This window comes from Epinephelus lanceolatus, chromosome 21 (assembly GCF_041903045.1).
Source record: "Epinephelus lanceolatus isolate andai-2023 chromosome 21, ASM4190304v1, whole genome shotgun sequence".
Classification (NCBI taxonomy): domain Eukaryota; kingdom Metazoa; phylum Chordata; class Actinopteri; order Perciformes; family Serranidae; genus Epinephelus; species Epinephelus lanceolatus.
In genome coordinates this window covers 8,483,780-8,509,113 of record NC_135754.1, presented here as the reverse complement: position 1 = coordinate 8,509,113, position 25,334 = coordinate 8,483,780, and the positions used below count along the sequence as shown (strand labels likewise).

At 39.7% G+C, this 25,334-nt stretch overlaps 1 protein-coding gene across 9 annotated transcripts in view; it reads right to left on the bottom strand.

The window, feature by feature from the left end:
* myocd (myocardin) overlaps positions 1 to 25,334 on the bottom strand; it is a 150,188-nt gene that overhangs the window by 62,813 nt on the left and 62,041 nt on the right. For all 9 annotated transcript variants that reach the window (XM_033612052.2, XM_033612049.2, XM_033612054.2 and 6 more), the window contains one exon: positions 4,989 to 5,210. In XM_033612052.2, the coding sequence (XP_033467943.1) occupies positions 4,989 to 5,154 (166 nt within the window). In that variant the 5' untranslated portion in view covers positions 5,155 to 5,210. The remainder of the gene's footprint in view (positions 1 to 4,988; positions 5,211 to 25,334) is intronic.

Genomic DNA, 25,334 nt, shown 5'->3' with positions numbered 1-25,334 from the left:
CCTGTTGCTCTCGGCTTCGCTCGGATGATGAATGAACATGTGAGTAATTTCATGGATGAATTAGGAGCTAAAAACAACAGCAGGAAAGATCGGCACACATTCCACCTGTTGCTAAAAAGCTGCTTTTTGTTATGGCGTTGAGGTTTTATGCTGATTGAGGCTAAGATAGAACGCCTGGCAGGTCTGCAGAAAATGCTTTTGATAATGAGGATAGTAAGGTAAACATTTGTGTCTCTCTGTGTTTACAGAACAGGCTGTTCTTATCATGTCTACAGTAATATCTCTCCATTACATTCATTTAAAATCTTTTTTCTACTGAACTAAGTTCACATTTTAACCACAGACATGGAGTTAAAGCTATTGTGCAATGCATGATTGTCTATAATCAGACAGCTAAGTTAATTTCCTCTGATGAAAATCAGTCAGTTTAGAAGCACAGCGCTACATAAACAAGCGAGCTGTGCGGAGCCGATGTTAAACTGCATGAAATGATCAAGTGTTGGGCTGATCATGTCTATCAGTATCACGGACTAATCTCCTCCAGATGAGAGTAATCTCCCCAACTCTGGCCACCATCAAATCAGTGTGGAATCCACAAGGTGCTGCACGAAAAAGCCAGACTGGAGCAATAAGAGTTGTTTTTACTGCAGGTGTTAGAGAGTCCTGAGCTGCCAAACAATGCTCTTACCCAGTCAGACCTCTCCTCAACTCTTATTTGACTAAATGAAAAGAGTGTTGGCGAGATATGTATTGGGTAAATTTCTGTTTTAATGTCAAACCTAGAGAAGAATTACAGTGGTGTTTGGCCACCTTTAACTGAGTAACCAGAACGTTACTTAATCAACATCTCTGATACTGGGCCAGTGAAGTCTGATTGCATGTCTACTGCCACTTGTTCATTTAAGTTTTAGACCAAAAGGCGATAACGGACTAAGTTCAGGGAGAAACTGATAAATCAGTGAACCTTAGAATTTTTCTGGACAAATACATTGTTGTTTCATTTCTTCCCTGCTTCTCTATTCCTGTCTGTTCCTATGATGCGAAATAAATAAATTAGTTTCAAAAGAGTTTTTCATTGACACCAACATGAAAATATCAAACCAGACCAAAAAAATAAGCTTTTGAGGAGCAGGCCTTAAAAGTATAAGTAGGCAGCAGTAACATCTCTCATGGCAAAGTTGTGTTACTGATGCCATCATGTGGACTCTTATAAAGCTCTAGTGATCCTATAGTGAGGGTATGTCTTGTCATTATCACGAAACACAAACCTAACTACTGAATTCAGCATAATTTACAGAGAGAGAACATCACTGTGATCAGATACCAGCTGTCAACATTTACTCCTGGCAAAGAACCAAACCAGAAACTCTTCTGTGCTCAGTGTAAACTCAGCCACTGTTACTGTCACTCTGTCTCTCAAAGGCACACACACCTTTTGGGAAGGCTCTAAATGTACTGCTCAAATCCAAAGTGCACTTAGTTTCTATGCATTACTGTGAAGATGTCCTGAGAGTTAGTTATAAGTTATAATGCATCAGTGCATGTGTATCAGCAATGAGAAAGTACAGAAATGCCAAAGACATGTTTTGAAGAGGTAGTTTCAACTGAGGTTTAATCTGTTGACATAAAGCCTCCAGAACAGTTCAGACAGTCACTGTGAGCATGTGAGCTGCACTGACTGCATTACACTTTCTATATGTCATAAGCCCCACCCCCACACCAGCTTCTACCTGAGTCTATACATCATCATCACTCCCCACTCCACTCCTGCTTTCCTTTGGATAGTGACAAGGTCATAGCCTAGAAGCCAAATATCAATGATGCACCGTTGCACATATTCTACACTCACTGCTGAGTTAGCTGACTGAAACAAAAGTTTGCTGTAACTTCTTGGGATAAATGAATATTTAAAAAAAAATAACGGACTGGGGGGCAATGAATGGTGCAAACTTGCAGACTTGGGGTTAGGTAACAACCCAGTCTCACCCCCAACTTGTCAAATACAGACGCTTGGACAGTGGCCTTTGGCGGTAGCCCTTTGACACTCTGGGCAACTACCATGGTAAAAAGAGCGAGAAAAAATGCACAGTGGGCAGAAGGGGAGGTAGATGCGACAAACAAACTGCAAACTTTCACCCGGGAGCCCCCTGTTCATGTCCTGTGTGAAACTAAAGCCAATCGAGTCATTTAATAACAATGGAGTGTGCTAGTATGTGTAGATGTCACAACAGGTTACATTATATTACTGACAAGCATACTTATATTAAGCTAAACCATGATGTTTTTTTCTAAACCTAATTACATATTTTGTTGCCTAAAAGTTTATTGAAGTGTTTTACCTATAGTTTAAGTTTATTTTGAAAGAGACTGCAACCATTTCATGAGCACAAACTGTGCGTTGCCGTGACAATAAAAGCGTATTTAAAAAAAAAATACACACACACACACACACACACACACACACACACACAATGCATGTAAGGAGCATAAATTGACCTAGCGTCATATTTTGACACCAAGGGCCACTCACCAAGTCTTGGTATTGACGAGTTGGGAGTAGAGGAAGCACCAGTGGTCCCACATTGACCTTCCCAATTAAAAGTCACTGGTGGCAGGCTATTTCAACTAACAATTATATTTTACGTTTAAAAAAATAAATAAATAAATAAAAAATCACAATATTTAGGTCTACATGGGGATTCACGGTCCACTCCACACTTCCTGCAATAAAATTCTGGTGGAGAAAATAATAATCATTATTATTTTTATTATTATTATTATCATAATAATTATTTAATTCATGATTACCTAAAACTAATCACATTAAAATATACTGAGTCTAAAAATACTGGAATTAGACCTTTAAAATCCCCACCAAGTTCCACAAACACTCCCATAACCTTATTGTTCCGTATGGAAACGTTGGCACAAACTGCACTCTACCTCATCTCTATTTATTATCAACCTTTACAGCCTAAATTTTTATAATATTTGAGTCTTTACTGTTAAAAGTTAATGTTAATGTTAAGTTAAAGACATGGTTATTTTTTATCAGTAAAATGTTATACTCATTAGATAGCTTCCTTTTTAAAAAACTATGAATGTTAAAGACTGCAAAAATAATTAATAGGGGGAGAAAGTGTCAGACAAGGGGGAGGATTATTTTTCTTTTTGCTAACTCCAAACACTAATAACTTTCATACAGTCTGTTACATTTTGATTTTTTGAAAACTAATAGTGTATGATGTACACCATTTATATATGTCAGGATTTTTATTTTGAACTTAAACTTTAATATTGATATTGGCCTAAAAATAAAAAAAAGAATTAGGACCTTCGGTTCATACTGCATGTCTACTGTACACTAAATGAAGAAAAAGTCACCATGTCAGTAACAGTCTTATCTTTCATTTATGTTTGGAGTGTTTGGCAGGAACATGAGGAGCCACAGTCTGGGCTCCTCACTTGTTTTGTTTCCCTTGTCCCTGACGTCTGTGGGCTGATTTGAAGAATAAGGCGATTAAATGAATGGCTAAATTTGAGGAGATTCCAGTTTATGTTCATCTGCCTCTTCAATTACTCTCACTCCCGCACCACACATGACATCATGGAAAACTTTGTAGGGTCTAGGAGTGCAGAGGGAAATGTTGTGTGTTGCTCTCGCTATCCCGAGAGTCCGCTTGGGGATACATCAGTCTAAAAATATCAATTGAAATCACAGGATTCCTCAGATACTTTCACCTTCAGCCCTGTGATGCGAGTGGCATTTAAGCCCCGCTGATTTGGGCTGTGAAGCTGAGAAGCAGAGATATTTCAGAATGGATTAATCATCAGATGGATTCAATAAAAGCTTGTTTTATCTGGCCCCGCGGACTTTCTTGGCAAAGATGTGTGACTTGCATACTTACCTATTTACCTGCTGTGTGTATGTTGGCTGAAATAATACTTGTGATTTGGCTTTTTCTCCTAAATTTTTCAAACATAAAGCAATAATGCTTGTATAAAATTGAGTTGAGCTTGTTTGTGTTTTACTCTCTGCTTTTATAATTGATTTGGACGATTTCATCAATCATTTGAAGGCTATCGTCCCTGAAACTGAATCTCTAAGACAACAACAATCCTCATGCATAAACGTGCAGTTTATTCATGGCTACCTGGATAATGACATTAAACTTGAACTTCTTTTCACATCCAAATGTTTCCTTTTCTTCTAGACCCCACCTAAAAAAGTCCCACCTAAGACAATCAGTTTAGGTGTATGCCATATTGAGAGTACTTTCACTGCTTTACTTTTCCATTAGACAGCGATATCCAACAGGTACCTGAAACATTGTTACGCTTTCTTCAAAGCCAAACTCCATTGAGAAAAACATGTGGTTTAACATCACTAAACATGGGAGCTGCTTGTCTACCACAGTCCCTAATCAGTTTTTTGTGTCATTGTGTGATTTTGGTGTTTAAAAGGGTTAGTGTGGATCAAGGCAGTGGTAGACAAGCAGCTCCTGTGTTCAGCGAGTCAACATTAGCTGGCAACAGCTTCCCCGTTATAACGGGCTGTCTAAAGGAAAGGTAAAGCAGTTCAAATACTCCCGATATAGCGTACACTTACTGTTAAACATTTTTTTAGCGAAGAATTTTTTTGATGGCTAAAATATGTTTTGTTGCTGACCCCCATCCACAGCAGTACATTGCTTTGCTTCCATTTAAGCACTCCTGCCACTTTTCTAAACTGGGGGTGTGCCGACTGTAGGTAATATACTGACTATGTGTAAGTATCTCATACAACACCACTAGAAAAATCGGAACTATCCCTTTAAGTGAACTGATGTTCAGCTGTGGTAAAAATGTAGCTTTCTGTATACCACATAGCCATGGCAGGGAGCACAATCACAGGATCAGCACTCAGCCAACCATAGAGGACAACGAATAGGAAAATTTGAGCTGGCTAAAATCACAGCTTTCTAAATACTTTAAAAAGAAAAGCTTACCATTGTGGCCCTCTGTGGATGGCAGCTGCTTCTTTACTATGTGGTTTCTTCTCTCTGTTAACCGTGTGGCGCCTCCATGACCCTGTGTAGCCCTCTGCAGGTGTCCAGGACACTGTCTGTCCTCTGGACCATTGACCAGGACCTCAGAGCATTTCACAGCATTCATGGCCCACACTTCACTCCTCTGTAGACGACATCTTGTCTCGGGTCACCTCAACTCCCCTTTCAAAGAGAACAAGACCCAATGAGAGAGCATACTCCGTGCACATCAAAGTGAGAGCACTTGACTCTGACTACTACCTCAGTCAGCTGTAACAATTTGAGAGCCAACATTAATTGAGTTTGAACTAGCATGAAAGACACAGCAAACAACCATTTGAATGTTTGCATTTGAAAAATCCTTGGCGGGGCCGGGAGCTGGAGTATAGCCATGTTAGTGTTTGCAGAATACAATGCCAGTTCCAGATTTTGTATTGTTTCTTTTCAGAGGTCCATCTCAGCTCAGGCAGACGGCAGAGCGCGTGTCTGTTTGTTTACAGAGCTTTAAGCCCACTTTCAACCTCACGGATGCACCCCTCCATCAGCCACCACTATCCTCCGCCGCTGCCAACTTATCAATTTACACAATTTACAAAAAGCAGACCGTCCTACCTCCTGAGCAAATATTAAACACATCTACTCTGTGGATTCAGTAGCTTAGAGAGCCCCCACAAGGTGTCGATGTGAAAAATGAGCCTCTTACTCAGATCCCAGACAAGCCAAGTCTTCTGTGCAGCCTGTCTACGCTCTATACACTACATCATCTCCTGAGGCCTGCACCATAGGGCACCACAAACATACATTACTGTTTTCTTTAATAAGCTCTGTTTGGAGAACCGCTCATATGCTTACAGGACAATAAAACTCTCATAAATGCATGTAACGGCTTATAAAAATACTTTTTTAAAAAGGCTCCTTCAGTAAGTTAGGTTATTGTTGAGGCTACAGTTTTACTGCAGAAACTGTGCCACAAGAAAAATAGCATTTGGGGATCAAACAGCATATATTTATACTAAGTATTTAGAATATAGAAATGTGCTGAGGGCATCCTGGGTCATTTACAATCCCAGGAAGGCTCCCAATGCAAAGCAATTAGGTTGAATTATCACACTTTGAACCATTAAGGTCTGGTATTTTGTGAAAGCCACCAGGATCCATTTCTTGTTATTCACACGAGCCAGACTTAACAACAGAGGGACACTAACATGCTTGGAAGTCAAAAGACATATTTTCCACTAAAGGGACTGGTTGTGCAGTTTGAACTGGATGAGGTATAAATGGTGGTCCATTCATTGCAATGTTTTATACTGTTCTGCAAATGAGAAGTAGTTCAAGAAACAGTACCAATGATGTCCACTATAAAAAGTCAATAGGTGTTTTTGAACCAAACGGTTCTGGGGACTCTCTGAGAGGAAATGCCCACTAGGGTGCTCCCCCAAGAACTACATTCCTCCAGGGTTTTTTTTTTCTGTTTGCATTTCCACCGCCAATGGGAACACTGAAGTGATGCAATCACTTTGAGGAGTCAAAATCATGTTGTACTTTCACTGTTGTATTAATGCCCAGAAAAGTCTGGACTTTACTGTCAGTCCATTTGTCTAGGTTTTCTTTCATTTTTTGTCACAGGCTGTTTTTGTTTTGTCTATTGTTTGCAAGGTTGTTTGGTTTTTAAAAATGATGTTTTCCAGCTGGCACCAGGCATCAATATGACGACAGAAAGACGCTGGACTCGTATGTTGGTGGACAGACAGTGGGTCTCATTCATGAAAAGTGAGTAAATCTGTGTGTAGATTCGCACATAAAAGCCTACTCTACTAAAAACCTCCTCCGGATTCAGGAACGCCGCGGGAAACTCAGATTTGATCGTAAACACGTGTGTATGATCATGAATGCCAATCCATCGTAAAGTGACAGCGCGCTCCCGGTAATGAGCAATTAGCATAAATCCCCGCCCATGAATAGCCAATGACCACCATATAAGGAGGTGTAGGTGCATCCAGTCGACCTGTCAGTCATGGCGTAAAGAAAGAAAGACAGAGAAAGAAAAAAGAATTTTTCCGAAGCGGAGATCGAAATAATTTTGGGTGAAGTGGACTTAAGAAAAAACATTTTATTTTCTTCAGTTAGTAGTGGTGTGACAGGCAAAGCAAAGGCCTGGAGGGAGGTAACAGATGCTGTTAATGTTGTCTCCGTGGTACAAAGAACCATGTCAGAGGTGAAGCGTAAATGGTTTGATATGAAACTGGAGGCAAAGAAACGCATAAGCACACACACAAAAAAATACAGCAGCCACAGGAGGAGGCTCACAGTCCCTACTATCTGCTGCAGACGAGCGCATCGCTGGCATAATTGGGGAGACCACTCCGTCAGGAATAAGTGACAAGCCTAATACATTCTGAAAATCATCATTGATAGCGTAGTGGTCACCAAACAAACAGAAGATTCATTTGTGGGGTTTTGAATGAGGTGGGAACGGGAAACCAGAGATGTTTTGTGCGTAATGGATAAACTCTAAATTAGTGATGGCTGTCGGAATGTAGAGCTATTTAACATTTATTTTAACAAATGATACGGATAACATATAGCTACAGTAGTTTATGCATCGTCTTCAAATTATTTGAATCTTAATAGCCTAAAGCTCTGTTTTATACAACGTAAATTAAACATTTTCAAATCAGATTTATTCATTCAAATGATCAAAAAGCCACACAAAAACAAAACAAAACAAAAACACATGTTGTCTCAATTATTCTTTCAGCTGCCCCTGCTGAACCCAGGCACCGAGGCCGAAGAGGCTGTGATCCGGCTGTCCTTACGGATATTTTTATTATCATCATTCAACATGTAGAAAGAACATATAATCTACTGAGTCGATTTACATAAATAATTCACAATCATGAACCTAATCTGGATCTTAAACGTGCTAATTGCCAACTAATTTAACTAAATGTGTTATATTTTTAATATTTTGTCATGTTTAGATTACGTGTTTCAAAGGCATCTGTGTATTGTGTGCATAACAGAGCGCAATACGAGTTAAAATTGTAATTTCCAATAGTGACGAGCAATATTTATGTGCTTTACTAAATTTACACAAGCACTACGAGTGGTCAGGAGCAGGAGTAGATTTTGTTAGTAGCTACGAAAAGATCGGAGCTACTAAAATATTGATGAATGCGGACACGCACGTAAATTTCTGTCTGCAAACAGTTTACACACAAATTCCTTCTGCTCACGTTTCATGAATGAGACCCAGTAAATTTTGGTTAGGATGAAAATCAGGTTGGCGATATTCTGAACTTCATTAGAATTTCATGTTAGGGTGTTAACATAATGTCAAGTTTTGCAGACATTGGGTTTTGGTGTCCATACCTCACGACTAAATGTTGTTATCTAAGTAAAGATGACGTTAGCATGAGTAGTAGTAGACGTTCGATTTTAGTTACTTAACAAGGCAACTTAAAACCAACAAAATATCAATGCCATCTGTCGTCAATATTCTATGTCAAATCTACACTGGTATTAGACATCCTGAATTTTGGTCACCCGATATCACAACCTAAATTAAACCAAATATAAACATCTAATGACATTGGTGGCCAGCTGTGTTGCTGGTGCTGCATTGGCTGGCTCATGTGTTCAACCAATCCCTGCATACTTACATCAGTCAAGGTTCCTCTTTTGCTGGGAGGGTACCTACTCTGAAATAGGAGCTAAAAAAAGTACTGTGATTGTTCCTAGTTCTGATGTGCAGACACAATAAAAAGGAGAGTTCTTAGAACTATGAAAAAGTTCCTCCAATCCAATAAACAGCTACTGATTACTCAGTGCATGACAGTGGTATCACAAACCTCAGCCAAAGTCTATTGCTTCTTCATCCCTTCTTCACTTTGGCCCCACTCGCTTCCCAGGTGGCCTAAATGTAGTGGCCTACATCTGATGACTCGTGAATGGTTTTTTGGCTGGTGGAATCTGCCCAATTTGGCAGATTCCACCAGCCAAGATATAGTCTGAGTGTTACAAACTGAGGTGATTTTCAGTCTTCCAGAAAACCTTGTCCAATCTGGCAGCCAAAGGCGGCCCAGACTCCACAGGCTACCTGGGTATCTGCCCATATTTGTAATGTCTGGCTCCATTAACTGCCAAGATGGTGGTAAACCCAAACCCCAAATCTTGGATTCTAAACTTCCTTTCAGAAATCTATGGGTGACAATCATGTTTTTCAACAGTCAAAAATTAGTTAAGAAGTCAATGATGTCTGTTCAACTGTGTCCATAAAGCCAAGCACATTTAGAAACAACCGGCTGTTCACAGCCGGTGTTGCCAAAGCCCCTCAACATGACCAACAAAGGGTGTGTTATCACCTGAAAGCCCTCGGTTATCTTTGAACCCTCTCAGGACATGAATTTGAACTCACTCACTTATGTGGCTTTTTCTGTTGTAAAAACTCAGAATAGGATGCCCTGGCAGTTTTCTGGGATTCCAGTCGCCTCTTCTAAGAAACAACATAGAAGACACTGCATCTACTCAGGCCATATCTTGACACACAGATTACATGGATTGTGGTTGAAGGAACAAAAGGGGGTTGCACACTATACTGTACATAAACATCAGCCGGGGCAAATAATAACAAACCCGTGCATTTACCTCAGAAACAAGACAACAGTTACAGTAAATCACAGTCTGTTAAAAGGCTAGAGGAGACTGGGACTCCTCCATGGAGCACCAGGAGGAACCTCTTTAATGAAGCCTTAACTGATGGGCCTGGCTTAAAAGCCCACCCAGAGACAGATAGGGCCTTCTCTGACAATTTATACCACAGTGACAACCCCCACTGGGAAAACACTACCTCAAAGACAGAGAGGACAACAATGATGATGTTTCATATTAGCTCATACTATGATAAGTTATCAGTGAATCTGCTACTTTTACAACACAAGATTGACTGGAGAAAAATGCCCATTTACTGAGAGGCTTGAAGGGAGCAGTGTGGATGAGAAAAAGACAAAAAGGAAGTCTTCAAAAGAAGCAGGTTACAGCCTGATGCTATCTGAGGCGGTGCTGAGTGAATGGTGGCCTGTATCTCTGTGTCAACACAATAAGAGCCAAGACACGTGGCACTTGGAGCTCCATCAAGATGAGCTGATAGGAGGTTCCACTTAACAGTTGTCCTCTTATTGATTGCCTCGGCCAGGCCACATGCTCGTTGTATTATCTGCCCCACTCGTCTTAGGATGTTTACGACCCCTCCTATGTCCTCTGCAATGTGGAATGTTTATCTTTATTACCTGGCACTGTTTAAGTTATTGCTCGCAGAACGTGTGATGTCACACTTAAGGACGCCATGTCGTAGATTTTGTCATGATGTGGCAAAATATATAGCATATGTAACTTTGATAGTCTGGTGACCTTTTCAGAGTCTGCTGGGATCACCTCCAGCTCCCCCGCAACCCTGAATAGAATAAGTGGTTACAGAAAATGGATAGATGGATGGATGATATAGTGCTTAAAGCAGTCTGTAACACCAAACTGACTGAAAAATAGTCATCTCTCATAAATTAAGTTAAAATAATTCAAACTTTTGACCTGGACATAAACCTATATGGTGTCAGTGGCCCTTCCCACTTCTTAACTCCACTCGTGCAACATCAGTGGGCGGTAACTAGACATAGTTCGTAACTTTGGAGTCGACATTGTCATTGCTTATTTCCGTCTCTGATTTGAGAGTTAATCCTTACATTAGAGTATGATGTGATCTGAAGCATGAGTTACACACTACACACCCACCCACCTACAAACCCGTGCCATCACCACGAGCAGACCCAGGAAAGAGAGATGGCTAAAACTAGCTAAATTCTGTCCTCCATCTGTGATGAACACAGTGTGTCAGATGTTAAAGCAAATTGATGTACGAAGCTAGGTTAACTAGCTACCTTTTTTTTATAGCTGGTTTGTCACTTTTATGTTCCTTAAGTGGCACTTATCAACTTCCTAAATGGAATGCAAACTTAACAGCAGCTAAGTTTAAGTGTTACAAAATTAATTAATTTACTTAAATACCAACATTACCAACAGTATGTCCGCTTGTTGAAAAAATTAGAAAATGGTATCAGTGTTCAAAGGTAATAAAGAGCTTAACTGTAAGGCTTGACCGCTTTGCTAGGACAAGTGGATTTTTAGCAGGGCAAGTGGAAGAGAAATTTAATCACCCCACTGGGCAAGTTAGTCATAAACAAAAAATAAATAAATAAATAAATAAAAATACTGTTTCTTCACGTTATGTGTCACTCTCCTTAAATGGATACACTAAGAATACTGGTTGAAATGGATTCATTTTACCCTCATATAGGCAGAGTAGGAACAGCTAGCAGTTCAAACATTGTATCTCAGATGTACAGTGGTGGCAATGATATATCCGGCTCCACAGCCTGTCCAAGTGCCGGGGAAAGCACTAAGAAAAACAAATGTTAAAACCGCACCATACAAGCCAAAAAGAGAACGAAAACTCAACAGCTGGAGAGATGGATCTGACTGAGTGAGTTACAATAAAAAGGGGAGAATAATGTTCTACGGGGGCAACCCAACTTGTTTGACAAGTAAGTAACGTTTGCCGGCTAATGTTAGCAGCAGTGTAATACACTAGATAACGATAATGTCATAGCACTCATCTAGGGAATTGTGACTCACTGAGTCACATTGACCCAAAAAGACATTTTAAGAAGAGCTAAGCTACAAACAAAGCTGACTGGAGAGGAAGTGGAACTAAGCGACTGACAGTGGCAGTGAGCAGCACCCGTCAGTCATCCACCAGTCACCCATCCTGTAGCTGCTGAGCTGAGAGGCACTCTGTTGGCAGATGAGAGACGCCTCTTTCAACCCACTATCAGCAAGGGGTAAAGTTTTTATGTTTCTTAAGTATATAAAATGGAGGATTTGTTTTTCATTGTTTTAGCAGATTATTATAAATGGCTATAAAAGTAATTATTAGTGTATTTGTGTTCCTTTTTATTTCAAAAGAAGCACAATTGTAACCTTCGTGGCAGCAGTGATTATATAAAATGAATGGAACACAATATGGTTGAACTTAGTTGCTCACCAACTTTTCTGAAACCAGTTTAAGGCTGCTGGCCTGTTGTGACAAACACAACAAACCATTAAATGCATATTGCTATATGCAATCACATTGCATATAGTCTCCTTAATAAAATCTATAAATTGATTCATTTATGTTGACAATATCTGGATGCTTTCAATTGTTGGTTCATTTTGACTCTGCATTAACAAACAAAATGAAAAGAGTACATTATTGTAATTTCTACTCAGACAAGTGACTTTTATACCTGGACAAGTAAAAACTAAATTTACTGGATCAAGGGACGAGTGTCTCATAAGTTCATGTCGAGCCTTAATATGCAGGTCTGTAATGTGTTCCTATTGGCGGAGGACCACAGAAGTTCAGTTGGACTTTAAGTACTGCTGAATTATAGACTAAACCAAGACAAAAATTATTTCTGGAGTCATAAAGCACTGAGGACATCTCATCTCATTCATTTGACAATGATATAGTTAAAGAAAATATGCAGGAACTACTTTTTAATTATTAAGAGCACCAAAGGAGGGCTGTTGGTTTCTAGAAGTCTACTGCCTATTATAGTATACTTACACACTAACAATGTCCTTACACAATTTCTTGTTGCAGTCATGAGCAGCTTTACTGTAATTAAGCATTAATTTTATTTAACTTGGACAGTATTTCATGGTGAATAATAATGCATTTCTATTATAGTTTTTAAATTTGGAGCCAAAGATTAACACATTTAGCCTTTACTGAATCTCTTCATCAGTACTGGTTGTCTTTCATTGATAGGTTATTATGGTATGTTTTCTTTCCTTTGTCTCTTTCCTGCTTCTCTCACACTCTCCGGGAACCACTGGCGACCACCAGCCGAGCTGAAGCCCGGCCAAATTTACGGGAGGCTTTCATGGCCAGTGGTATTTACATTGGGGTTAGTCCAGGATTTCTAACTGATGATTGTGAATTTATGTTGCAATCAATATGGGGGATCCTTCGGCTGAGCTCATTATGATCATTCCTTCTGCTTAATGACATCTGTTTTGTACATTTTGTTGTGAGCACCATAATTGGCTGTTTCCAGCTTAGCTAAGGGGCTGTTATGATACGGGTCTGCTTGTTTATGACTTCCACCAAACCGACCAACACTCTTTACTGGAATGCTTTTATCGTAAAGGCTTTTCTCCAAGACTGAACTCTCCCTCACACCATTATCAGGCCAAACAGTAATCTCTAATAATTTCAGCATCCAATACTGTACAGTGAATCTTCATGTCTCATGCTGCTTTAATCCAGCAGCATGATAATACTTAGCAGAGTGGAATGTTAGTCTGTATGTGTGATGGGTGACATACTGTATTCGAATGAGACAATGCGCCCCTCAACAGGCCAGAGGTATGCTTTTATCCTCCTTCACACTATGCTTTGTGTAACACTTTGCTCTAACCTGAGCCTTTCCTCACACTGCTGTTGAAACAGGTGGTGTTTCTGGATTTGTTTGAAACAAAATAGACCTGCGAATAATGAAAAGGAATCAGCTCTATGTACATGGCGCTTCACTTTAGACAAGTTGTTATTAAATGATTTTTTAACAGAGGATTTGGCAAGATTTAGAACTTTTGCCATTCTATAATAAACAATGGCATGGCCATAATGAAAATATTTACTTAATTCTCTAAAGTGAGTTATGGCAATTTTGGCCACTAAACAGAGTGTCATGAGTGTTATGGCGTCAGGTGCCACAGTCTGTATAAATACTGCCTGTACACTTGTTTATAGGAAAACCCCCATCTGGCTTCAGCCAACACAGTCAGACATGCTGGTGACCTCTAGGATTTTTCGAATGGAAAATATAACAGGACTGTTTGCTGAGCTGGGGGATAGCTGTACGGCAGTCAACTGTCAAGTGACAGACAAGGCAACGTTGTAAAAGACTGCAGGCTCCACATCCCGGAGCCCAGCCCTTTCTCAACCTGTAAACACAGAGCCGGGCTTTTGAAGAACTATCCAAAAAAGCCCAGTGGCCTTTTTTCATCCCCCATTTACGGGATTTATAAACGATGACAGTGTTATAGCGCTGTGCAAACTTAAAAGTTCAAGTAGGTAATAACTGAAGGAATTAGCAGAGAGAAAAAAAGACTGATAGAATACACCAACTACAACAAAGTAAAAATAAAAATCAGCAGCGCTTAAGAAAATAAACAAAACAATAAGACATGAAGATAAACTGGTGTGTGCTGTCGCTGCACCTTTTCAGCCTCAGCTCATTCTTGGATTTATTATAGGACATGGGATTATTAAGCTTATTCATTTGAAACTGCATTAAACAAGCCTAACATTTTTTGTTACTTTTACCTATTTTATGACCAATGTGGTTTAGTCTAGAAGGCCCCTAAAAGCAGCGGGTGACAGTTGATGCATACACAGAGCTGCCGTAACTTATGGCAGAAAGAGCGTTGGAGAAAGTTGAAAGGTCAGATGTTTCAAATAAACAAGGAAAGACTACAATAACTGCTTTTGCTGCACATTGTGAAAGACAGGCAACATGAAATAATATTGATAGTAAAGACTTATGGTGTAATGTTCACAGCTTCTCTTAATTATTGTGAACAGTTTTAATTCACTGATGTAAGGACTTATATATGGCAGCACAACAGTGCCAATATTATGCACTATAATGGGTCATGAATGGGGCTCTTTTTTAATCAGGAAATGTATCTGTGTTTATGTGGGGTTTTAAAAAAAATCGAAATCGAATTATTATTATTATTATTATTATTATTATTATCATTATCATTGTTAAAATACACAGGAGGTCTCTAATGTATTAGTATTGTTAGGTTGTGTAAAATACAGCACACTTAACCAGGAGCTTATTTGCCCCTCATAATATTATTATGCAAGAATTTCAGTGCATTATTTTAACACATAGTTTACTTCCATGTATTTATGATATGCTGCTGGGACAATTATGACACAAATAAGCTCAGTAAGAAGGTTGATCAAAGGGTACGTTTTAAATACCGGTATTGCTCCATTTCTTTGTGCTAATTTTTGCCACAAATATCCATGTGTATTTACAACACATTCTCACTCCCAACTTGTCAAAAACCAACACTTGGTCAGTGGCCCTTCATGTCAAAATATGACGTGCTAAGTACCCCTCATGCTACAGTTTTGGATGTACAGGGACAGCGTATCGATTTACGCTCCTTACATGGATCGTTTTTTTCAAAATAAACTTTGTTTTCACAGGAAATGCACAGTTTCTGCTCATTAAATGCAGGCAATCTTTTTCAAAATAAACTTACATAGTAGGTAAAAAGAACAACAGTTTTAGGTTTACTCCCTTAGACTTAGAGAAAAACTTTGGCTTGAAAATAATAAGTATGGTTGTTACTAAAGTAATGTAACGTCACATGACTTATGTCACTAGCATAGCATGCTATACATATTAGCACACTATACTGTTATTAAAAGACCTTGATTGGACCTGTAAGACGCCCAGATTAAGGAAATCATTACGTCTAATGGCGGTCTTGCCTTACTCAACTTTCCTCTATATTATTGGTCAGCACATTTACATAAATTGACTTAATGGCTTCAAACTCCAGAGCTGTTATGGTGTAGGTTTGAGACTCAGTCATGTGTCTCTTCTTCACCTCCCTGCCTATCAATCCTTCTACTTCTACAAAGAATCCTATATTGCTTTCTACCCTAAAGATCTGGCTCCAGTTTAGGTGTCGCTTTAAGTTTCTGTTGGCACCCACTATGATGCCCTTAGTGAATAATCAATGATTTCCCCCTACTCTTAACAATAGCTAACACACGTCATGGCAGAATCTAGGCATTAAGGATTTCAGATATCTCTATAAAGGCAGCACGTTAGCTACATGTTCAGACTTATCCTCAGATTTGAATCTGCCTACAACCCATCTATTTCTCTATTTTCAGATTAGACATTGTGCCTCCTCTCTTTTTCCATGTTATTCTTTCCTCCCCGCTAACCCACCATGGGATGACCTTTTGACCTTTAATCCTCATCAGAAATCACTAATATCCAAGATTTATGACAAACTCATGGCTTTTGATAGTCAAAACCAAAAATGCTTGGGAGCATGAGCTTGGGGCAAATCTGACGGATCAATGGTAGGACAAAGCTGTGCATACAGTATACTATATGCTCAACTGCTCCTTGTGCCAGGCAGCAGCTTTTACAATTCAAGGTTTCACGCAGAGTCCATTTCAGCAAATCTCAACTATCTGAAATATCCTAATATTGCGGACCAATGTGACACATGCCATGCCTTTATTCCCTTTTGGTGAGACGTTGCATTTTACTCCTGTGGAAATCTCCTAAACCCCCATCTATGTTGCTGTGGTTTAAGGATGTTATGTCCCTTCTAAATTAGAGAAAACAGGAAAAATACTTAACATTTTCATTATCTGTTATCTTTAGTTGCAGAGACATTGTTCATTGCTTCTGCTCTCTTCACCAAAAAAGTGAAGGGTATGTATTATCGTCATCTGTCTATCCCTAAAGTTTTACTCAGTTTTGTTTCTTTATGGGGAGCACTGTCCAAATCAGATACCAGAAACACATTTGTGCTAACCCAGCATATCCGCAGGGCCTCAGTTTGGTGATGTATACATCTTTGTTGCAGAGCTACTTTAAGATTCAGACTGATCATATGTGTTTATTTTCATTTAAATAATCTAGCGTATTTCGGCTCCAGCACATCTTCCAAACTTCTGTCAAATGGCTGCAGTAAGTGTGTGAATTTAGTGATTAGTATGAGAGGGTAAGTGAGGAGCTGCAGTCAGCCCGACATGTTTCTACTCTTGTCAATGCAGCTGGGCTTCTAGTATTCCCCTCCTTCAAACTGTTTAGCTTGACGGCCTTTATCCGCATCAATCACATGAGGAATCGAGCCACGGGTGTTTCATCAACACTTTTCACAGTAAAAACAGTGGAAGATGTCCCGGGCCCACTTACGCACACATTTAACAGAAATGAGCTGGAATGGTGTGCAGCAACAGGGGCTTGTGTGGTGTCTTGTCTGGTCCCACATGCCAAAAGAGATTAAGATATTCCAGAGAAGAGAAGATCCTTTAATATTTTACAGTTCACCAGTTGTTTCCAGAGTGTTATGAAAAACCTGCTTTCTATGAATCCATCATCTCCCATTCCTGCCTGTTCCTGAGAACTCACCAAATACTTCAAAGGCAGTGGCAGGTGGTGGATGAGGAAATATTACTCCAACATCAGGAGCCCTAAGCACATTTCCCTCCATGTCCCTCCCACCCTGGTGCCAAAAGATGTTACAGTGACCAGCTGAGCTGTAGAGGAAGGCAACCTGAGGAGGTCAAAGGTCTAAATATATCAAACATCAGTATTGGAACTCCCATATGCACACACACCAATACACAAAGGCAGACATGCAGTGAGTTAAATGGTCTGTGTTTGAAATGTTAAACTGCAATGTGCATGATTTGCACCCTGGTGTTGCTGTACGTCCTGCACTACACATGCTGACGGGGTTTGTAACCAAACTATGTAGAAGTTTAAACATTTATTGCCACTGTAAAAAAAAAAAAATGGTAGCGAAAGAAAGTATGATTAAAATTCATTATGTTCTTTGTCTTTTCAAACTAGGAAGGAATAAAAGATAAAACTACAAGATGAAAAAAAGAAACAAGGAGGATATGTGACCATGACCTCATCTGATCTGGGCTAAAACTGATCCAAATCAAAGGAACACAAAGGACCAATTTTAAGAGCTTTGGTGCTTTTGCAGGAAACATTTTTCTTGTCCAAACTGTGATCGTTTTCAAGGTAACACAGTTATCACCTGGGAACTGGAACGTGTCATCAATAAAATGGTGGTCTGCTGTCGGGACCCTGAGAAATTGCAATGAATATTTCATGTATAATTATTGTGTATGACATTTCATGCCATCAGCACAGCCTGACACCGGTGTAAGGGGATGTGAGGGATGCCAGTCATTTCCAGTTTGTCAGCAGTTCACTAAAAAAAAATAACAATCAAATAAAGTTAAGAACCACACCATTATGGGCAACTCAACCACCAGAATAAATGTTGGCAATGTACATTTTTGCAAATCACGGATATGATGTCACAAACATATTTTTCATACAGGGCTGATATGTTGAAACCTTTTTATGTTTCATTTTTTTTATATTCTGTTGTGACAACACTGTGGTTAGGTTTAGCAGGGCTTGACGCTAACTTTTTTCCCAAGGAGCACATGTGCTCCTAAGTTGAAAAAGTAAGGAGCGCACAAAGAACTTTAGGGGCACAATGTAAATTGATCAAACAATGTGTTTTCCCTAATAAACGTGATGCACATAGACATTTACAAGCAAAATTATTTAATGAATTTGTATACAAAAAAGAGAAAGGTAAAATCATCAAGTTTTGAAAAAGTATTGCAATTTAATTTTGTCTTTAATGTTATTATCTTATATATATCATCTTTGCAATATGATATGATTATATCTTATATAATGTTATTACTATCCTAAAACATTCTCCAGGTCCTCTGAAACTCTGCAGGACTTAAGCCTCTTTCACACAGAGCTTTCGCGGCGCCCACCACGGGGTAGGGTGCAGAGGACAGGATTTGGGGGAGTACAGGCTCGTTCAGGAGCTACAGCTCCATGGTGACCACTTTCGGGTCTACTTCAGGCTCTTCTCTGCTATTGGACACGCAGCGCTGACGTGTCGTCACAGCGCATTGCGGTGAAATTAAAAAACTTTCAATTCGAGCAGGCGGCGCGCCGCTCAGCTTGGCGGCAAAGCAGTGCGCTCTTGCGCCGCAGTAGCACATACACAATGAATGGGTTCGTCGGTGGAGGTCAGCGCTTTGCTCGCTCTGTGTGAAAAGGGCTTTATTTCCACCCTGCCCAGCAGCGGTGTAAGGGGATGTGAGGGGTGCCAGTCATTTCCAGCGGTGGCGAAGGGTCCCTAAAGGCCTCTACACATGATCAGCTGTAAAACCGCTTTGCGCTGGCTGTCCCATTGTTTGTTTATGGAGAGGGCAACAACGCCTGACAAAGCGGCACCACTACCCATGGCGTTGCGCACGATATTCATTGTGCCGACAGTGGCTTGGAAAACCGCCCATAACCGTGTCACACGGGGAAGAGGGAAGAGGGAAGGCGGCTGGAGTTCCTCCAACATTTGCAGTTAGATTATCATATTTTTTTATTGACAAAAATATAGGCTGCTTCGGCTGATTTTTTTTATGGGCACGTGCCCCTAAATTTTTTTTACAGTTCGCACACACCTATTTTTAGTCACAAATGCGAGTGAAACACTCACACTGTCGAGCCCTGTTTAGGCACAAAAACCACTTGGTTAGGGGTAGGAAAACTTGTTTTGGCTGAAATTTCTGGTTTACATAAATTCACAGTTGGTTCGAGAAACATATTTGTACCATCAACTCCAGTCTCATAACCCAACTGTCTTTTTGGAGCAGTTTATAGACCTCAGCACTGGAGGGTTAGATAAAAGTGGATGGTGCAGCACAGCTGAGCTACAAGGCTTCCTCTGTTCTGGAGTCTGCCACTCACGGTTTCTCCAAAGGTCAGCAATTGCAAGACAGCTTGCTATTAGTCCACACTATTATTTTTACACACATTCTCATATATAGTAGCAACTTTCAGCTCTGCGAGAAATCAAATTAGCTTTAATTATTTATTTTTTTTATTTTACATGTGACATTCACAGTGATCTATAAACAGATATCTGCATATATATATATATATATATATATATATATACACACATATATATATACACACCCACACACATATATATATATATATATATATATACACACACATAATCTGTTAGCAAAGGGGACAAGTTTTTGGTATATGAAGTATTCTGGTGTCCATTTTTAGCGTGAGTAGTATTGATCCATCACGTTTAAGCAAGCTGGAGAAGTGGAACGCATTGCTACCTCCGCCAAGGAGGTTATGTTTTCGCTGGCGTTGGTCTGTTTGTCTGTTTGTTTGTCTGCAAAATAACTCAAAAAGTTCTGAACGGATCTTGATGAAATTTTCAGGAAAGATTGATAATGGGACAAGGAACAGATGACATAATTTGGATAAATGGATAAAATAGTAAAATGGCGGGAAATCCGAGCTGCTTGGCGGAGGTCTGCGCTCTCCGAGTGCTTTTCTAGTTCCAAAATGCAATCTCGGAGCCCATCAGCTATCGTCTGATGACATTTAGGCTTTTTTATCTGCATTCATACGCAGATGTTCACCTTCAGAGATTTGTCAAAATGAGCACTAGATATCTAATGGCTACACAACAACCCCCGAAATATTGGCCATTGCCCGAGATTGTGTTCACAGAGACATCTGCCAACAACTTATCTGACTATCCTGCAATAACCTCTGTGACATCACTGCTCCTGAGCCCAGCAGCCTCTGTGCTGCTGAACAGGCTCCCTGCTGGCATCATGAATAATGGCCTGTGTGTTTAACTTGCTCAATACAAAGAAGCCATGTAATCTAAATACATAAGGTAATATAAATACAAAAGAACCGTATAATCTAACACACCGTGGTTGAGTGTGTGCGACTGTGACATTTTGGCTGTGCCTCCTGCTCCGTCTCTGGTTGGGTAGGCTGGCACTCTCTGTGTTTAAAAAGCTCCCGGAAAGTTTACAGAGAGTGTACTTCTGCCGGGCTTTGTGTGACAAGCTTTAACGCACCATACCCATCAGCAGCAAAACAGCCGCAGACCTCCCTGGAATCCACTCTGCCACTTTCCATTCAAGCATTTCCATGCATTCCCCAGCTTCCTTTAGTGTCCTGTCTCAAAAAAACCTGTGTTGACAATTAATACTGTCTTTGTTTGTCAGGTTGCAAGCTAAGAGGCTACTGTGTGTTTACCTCGCCTTTGTCCTGTGGTGTGTCACCATGCAGAATGGGCCTAATCCAAGTTGGAAAAGATGACCCAATTTCCTCTACAGTCAAATCAGATCTATTTTATAAAAGGAAGGGCTCCTGGTCCCTTGAAGGCCATTGTGAAAAGCATTTTTCTCACTCACATTGTCTTCTAGCTTAATGAAGGAGATTGGCCATTAACCACCCAGAAAGAGTTCTTTAACATTACTGTTGTAGGTCTGTTATGAATTTAGTTTGAGTGATGCTAAGAAATGGAATACTTTAACAGGCCACTTCAGAATCTAAATGATGCAAACCAGCCAATGTGAAGGTATTTGAAAGGTAATATAGGACTTTATCTTCAGGGAGCACAACACTCAGGTTAATCAAATTAGGTTGATGTCTGATGCTAAAAACTTCATTGATCTTCATTACCTGTGATTTTGTCCACAACAATATCAATTTGAAATTGCCCCAGTAGTAAACCTGGTGATCTGACCTGGACTGCCAGCAAACATAAACATTTATCACTCTCAAAGTAAGGGAATGCACTGCCAAAAGTATTGATGATTGATTCATTGTTTTGCTGGGTCTAGCATTTTACATTTATAAGACTGTAACTTTGTATACAAGCAATCTGAAGACATTTCATAGACAAATCATCAATCAATAGAAGGAGTAATCAACAGATTAGTGTTTGTTTTTTTCCATCCTCTGAGGTAACCGGTGGCTTCCTTTCATTTTTGTGTGACAAGCTTTTGATTTTATTTGCTGAGGTCTTTGAGATTTCAAACATTACATTCGGAAAATTAATGAGGAACGTCTTCCAAAAAATACTATCCAGTTACCCTGTATAAGACCTTAGTCAAGCTTTGAGCAGCACAAGCAAGATTTCTATTCACATCCGTTGCATTAGGGCCACTGCAGGAATCGCACCACTACATACCACCAGAGGCAAGAGATTTTATGGTATCTGTGTGAAGTGACTCTTTAAAGTAAAATATACAGCACTACATGATTTGTAGTAACAGTCCAATTGCCAGAATAAATGTTGGCACTGTATGTTTCTTTGAACCACAAATATCTTACATTTGTACATTTCACATGTAGCAAATATGTCGAAATTGTAGGTTTCAATTTTATGTTGTGACAATGCTATGGTTAACTTGTGGTTAGGTTTATGCACAGAAACTACTTGGTTAGGGTAAGGAAAACATCACGTTTTGGCTTAAAATACCCAGTTTGGTAACTATGAAGATGGGAGGACATGTTGCAAGCTCTCATTAAAAAATAACCCCTTTGTGACTACTATCAAACCTGGAAATGTCTCAAACTCTCATAAAAAAAATGATCTGACCTGTCATTAAAAAATTCCTAATTCTGTTGTTTGTTGGTCTCAAACAGTGGTCTGCTGCTGTCTGCAGGCTGGCAGCCGTCTCACCTAGTTGTCACACTATCCACATCCCCTCCTCCTGCTGATGAGAAATTCAGCTCATATACCGTACATGTATCTGAACTATGTCAAACATTTTATGCGTACAAATGTAACATATCCATTGGTATGCAGAAACATACAACAACATTATTCTGGCGACTGGGCTGGTGGTTAACATGTGAAACACGAATACTGTATTTCATTTCTCTATTGATATCGTGTGAACTAGATCTGTGTCTCTTCCAAGGCCTTTGATCTTCTTTGGGTGGTGCCAGTGTGAGAAAATAATACTCATACACTATCTCACATAAGTGAGTACACCCCTCTCATTTTTGTAAATATTTCATTCTATCTTTTCATGGGAAAATACTATAGAAATGACACTGATATAACTTAAAGTAGTCAGTGTACAGCTTGTATAGTAGTATAGATTTACCCTCCTCTGAAAATTACTCAAAACACAGCCATCAACATCTAAACAGCTGGCAACATAAGTGAGTACACCCCACAGTGAACATGTCCAAATTGTGCCTAAAGATGTCTTGGTGCTCTTTCAGCATGTGTGGCACCTTGGTGAAGAGCACCAAGACAACTGTCCCTTGCCTACAGTCAAGTATAGTGGTGGCAGCATCATGGTTTGGGGCTGCATGAGTGCTGTTGGCTCTAGGGAGCTCGGTTCATTTAAGGAAACATGAATTCCAAGCAGAGCATGATCGCCCCTCTTCAGAAACTGGGCTGCAATGCAGTTTTCCAACATGATAATGACCCAAAACACACCTAGTAGATGACAACTGCCTTGCTGAGGAAGCTGAAGGTGAAGGTGATGGACTGGCCAAGTATGTATCCAGCCCTAAACTCACCTGTGCACCTGTGGGCCATCCTCAAGCTGAAGGTGGAGGAGCGCAAGGTGTCTTCACATCCATCTGTTCCATGATGTCATCATGGAGGAGTGGGAGAGGATTCCTGAAGCAACCTGTGAGCTCTGGTGAATTCCATGCCCAAAAGGGTTAAGGCAGTGCTAGATAATAATGGTTGGCACACAAAATATTGACACTTTAGGCACAATTTGGACATGTTCACTGTGGGGTGTACTCACTTATGTTGCCAGCTGTTTAGATGTTGATGGCTGTGTTTTGAGTAATTTTCAGAGGAGGGTAAATTTATACTACTATACAAGCTGTACACTGACTACTTTAAGTTATATCATTTCTATAGTGTTGTCCCATGACAAGATATAATGAAATATTTGCAAAAATGGGAGGGGTGTACTCACTTATGTGAGATATTGTATCTATGTTTGTGAACTGATTTTGTAGACAAGCCTTTTTTTATATCCCATTACACAGGACATGCCTCTAAGAAATAAAGAAGAAAAAAATAAAAAATTGAATTTCACCTTCAAATGTCCTCGTAGTACTGTGCAACTGTAACAATGTACCTATATAGATGTTATTTCATCCATTATATAATATGCATTTAAAATATACATACAACACAGGTTTTTTTTTTTTTATATTACATTTCTCTTTACATCAAAAGAGTTGGAAGTCATGTTTCTTGAAATACAGTTGTTAGTGTTCCACATTTCAAGCTTTAGTTTTGGTCTCTTTCAGTTAAGATTTTAAGAGTGCACTTCTAGCCAAAACATGTCAACCATCATACTCACAGACACAGGGTACTTCATTTAACATTTGTGTTACTTCAGGAATGATAATAACAAGATTTTGGTATTCAGATAAAAATTTTTGCCTTCATGAGACTTCATTTAAAGTAAATGTGATCGATGTTTTGTTTGTGTTTGCAAGTGAAATAGCCCAAAAATGCTCCACATGCACTCTGTGACCGGGACGAACAGACGTAGTAAGAGTATGAGAGAAGATAAGCGCATCATCGATCTGATATTTGCTAATAATAACGTGTCTCCATGATGTCAGTTCTAGGAAGCCAAATCCAGCAGAAGCAATATTTACATTACACTACGTGCTTGGGAGTCAAAGTATTCTGGGTAATGATGGCAGAAACTTTGTAGCTGAGGGAAAACAGTTAAAGGAGATAAATGAAAATATAAGCTGACTACATACAGATACGGGTTAGTAGTCAAAAACATCCATATTTCAGGTATTTCATGAGTGCGTTTTTAATTACATAATCCAGGAGTGTATAAGTGAGTGGTATGTCATCACAAGCACAAGCACACATACACACACGTGTAAATCTAGACTGTGTTAACACTTTTAACTCTAGAGCCCTAACATTTAAGTCCTCCTACAACTCCACTTGTTTTTGTTAAGAATTGCTACATTTTGACTGAAGTAATCCAAGTGCAGCTCATATACAACCTTCGAGATGGAAAGAAATGAAAAACCTTGAAATCCCAGACATAATGTAAACACCTGCTTTATGTCAACTGTAGTCTGTAACACAGACACTTCACAAATGTGAATTTCTTAGTGACACCCTAGTAACAACCATGGTAGCAGCTGATATTTTATGAGAATGAAGGTTTCCCTCTCTCGTGACCATTTTAAAAATCCATTTGCATTAATATGAAATGTCAGTGTGACCTTGGTGCTTTCATTCAATCACTTCTATAACATAAAGCGCGTGTCAGGCGGATTCCTTGAGGCACTGGGGGATGATGTAACCCTCTTCTGAAATGCATTTAGTCGAGAAAACAAACTGAAGTGGTCCAGGAAACGGCAGTGGTGGGGTGACAGTAATTATGAGTGGCAGCGAACACATTTGCCGCCTGCTTAAGTCCCCTCATGTTAAGACCCAACTCCTATGTAAGCTCCACAATGAAACCTGGCAACTCCAATGGAGCTCAGCAGCCATTACCTCACTGCTTTTACATGGCTCTCAGAAGACAATCTC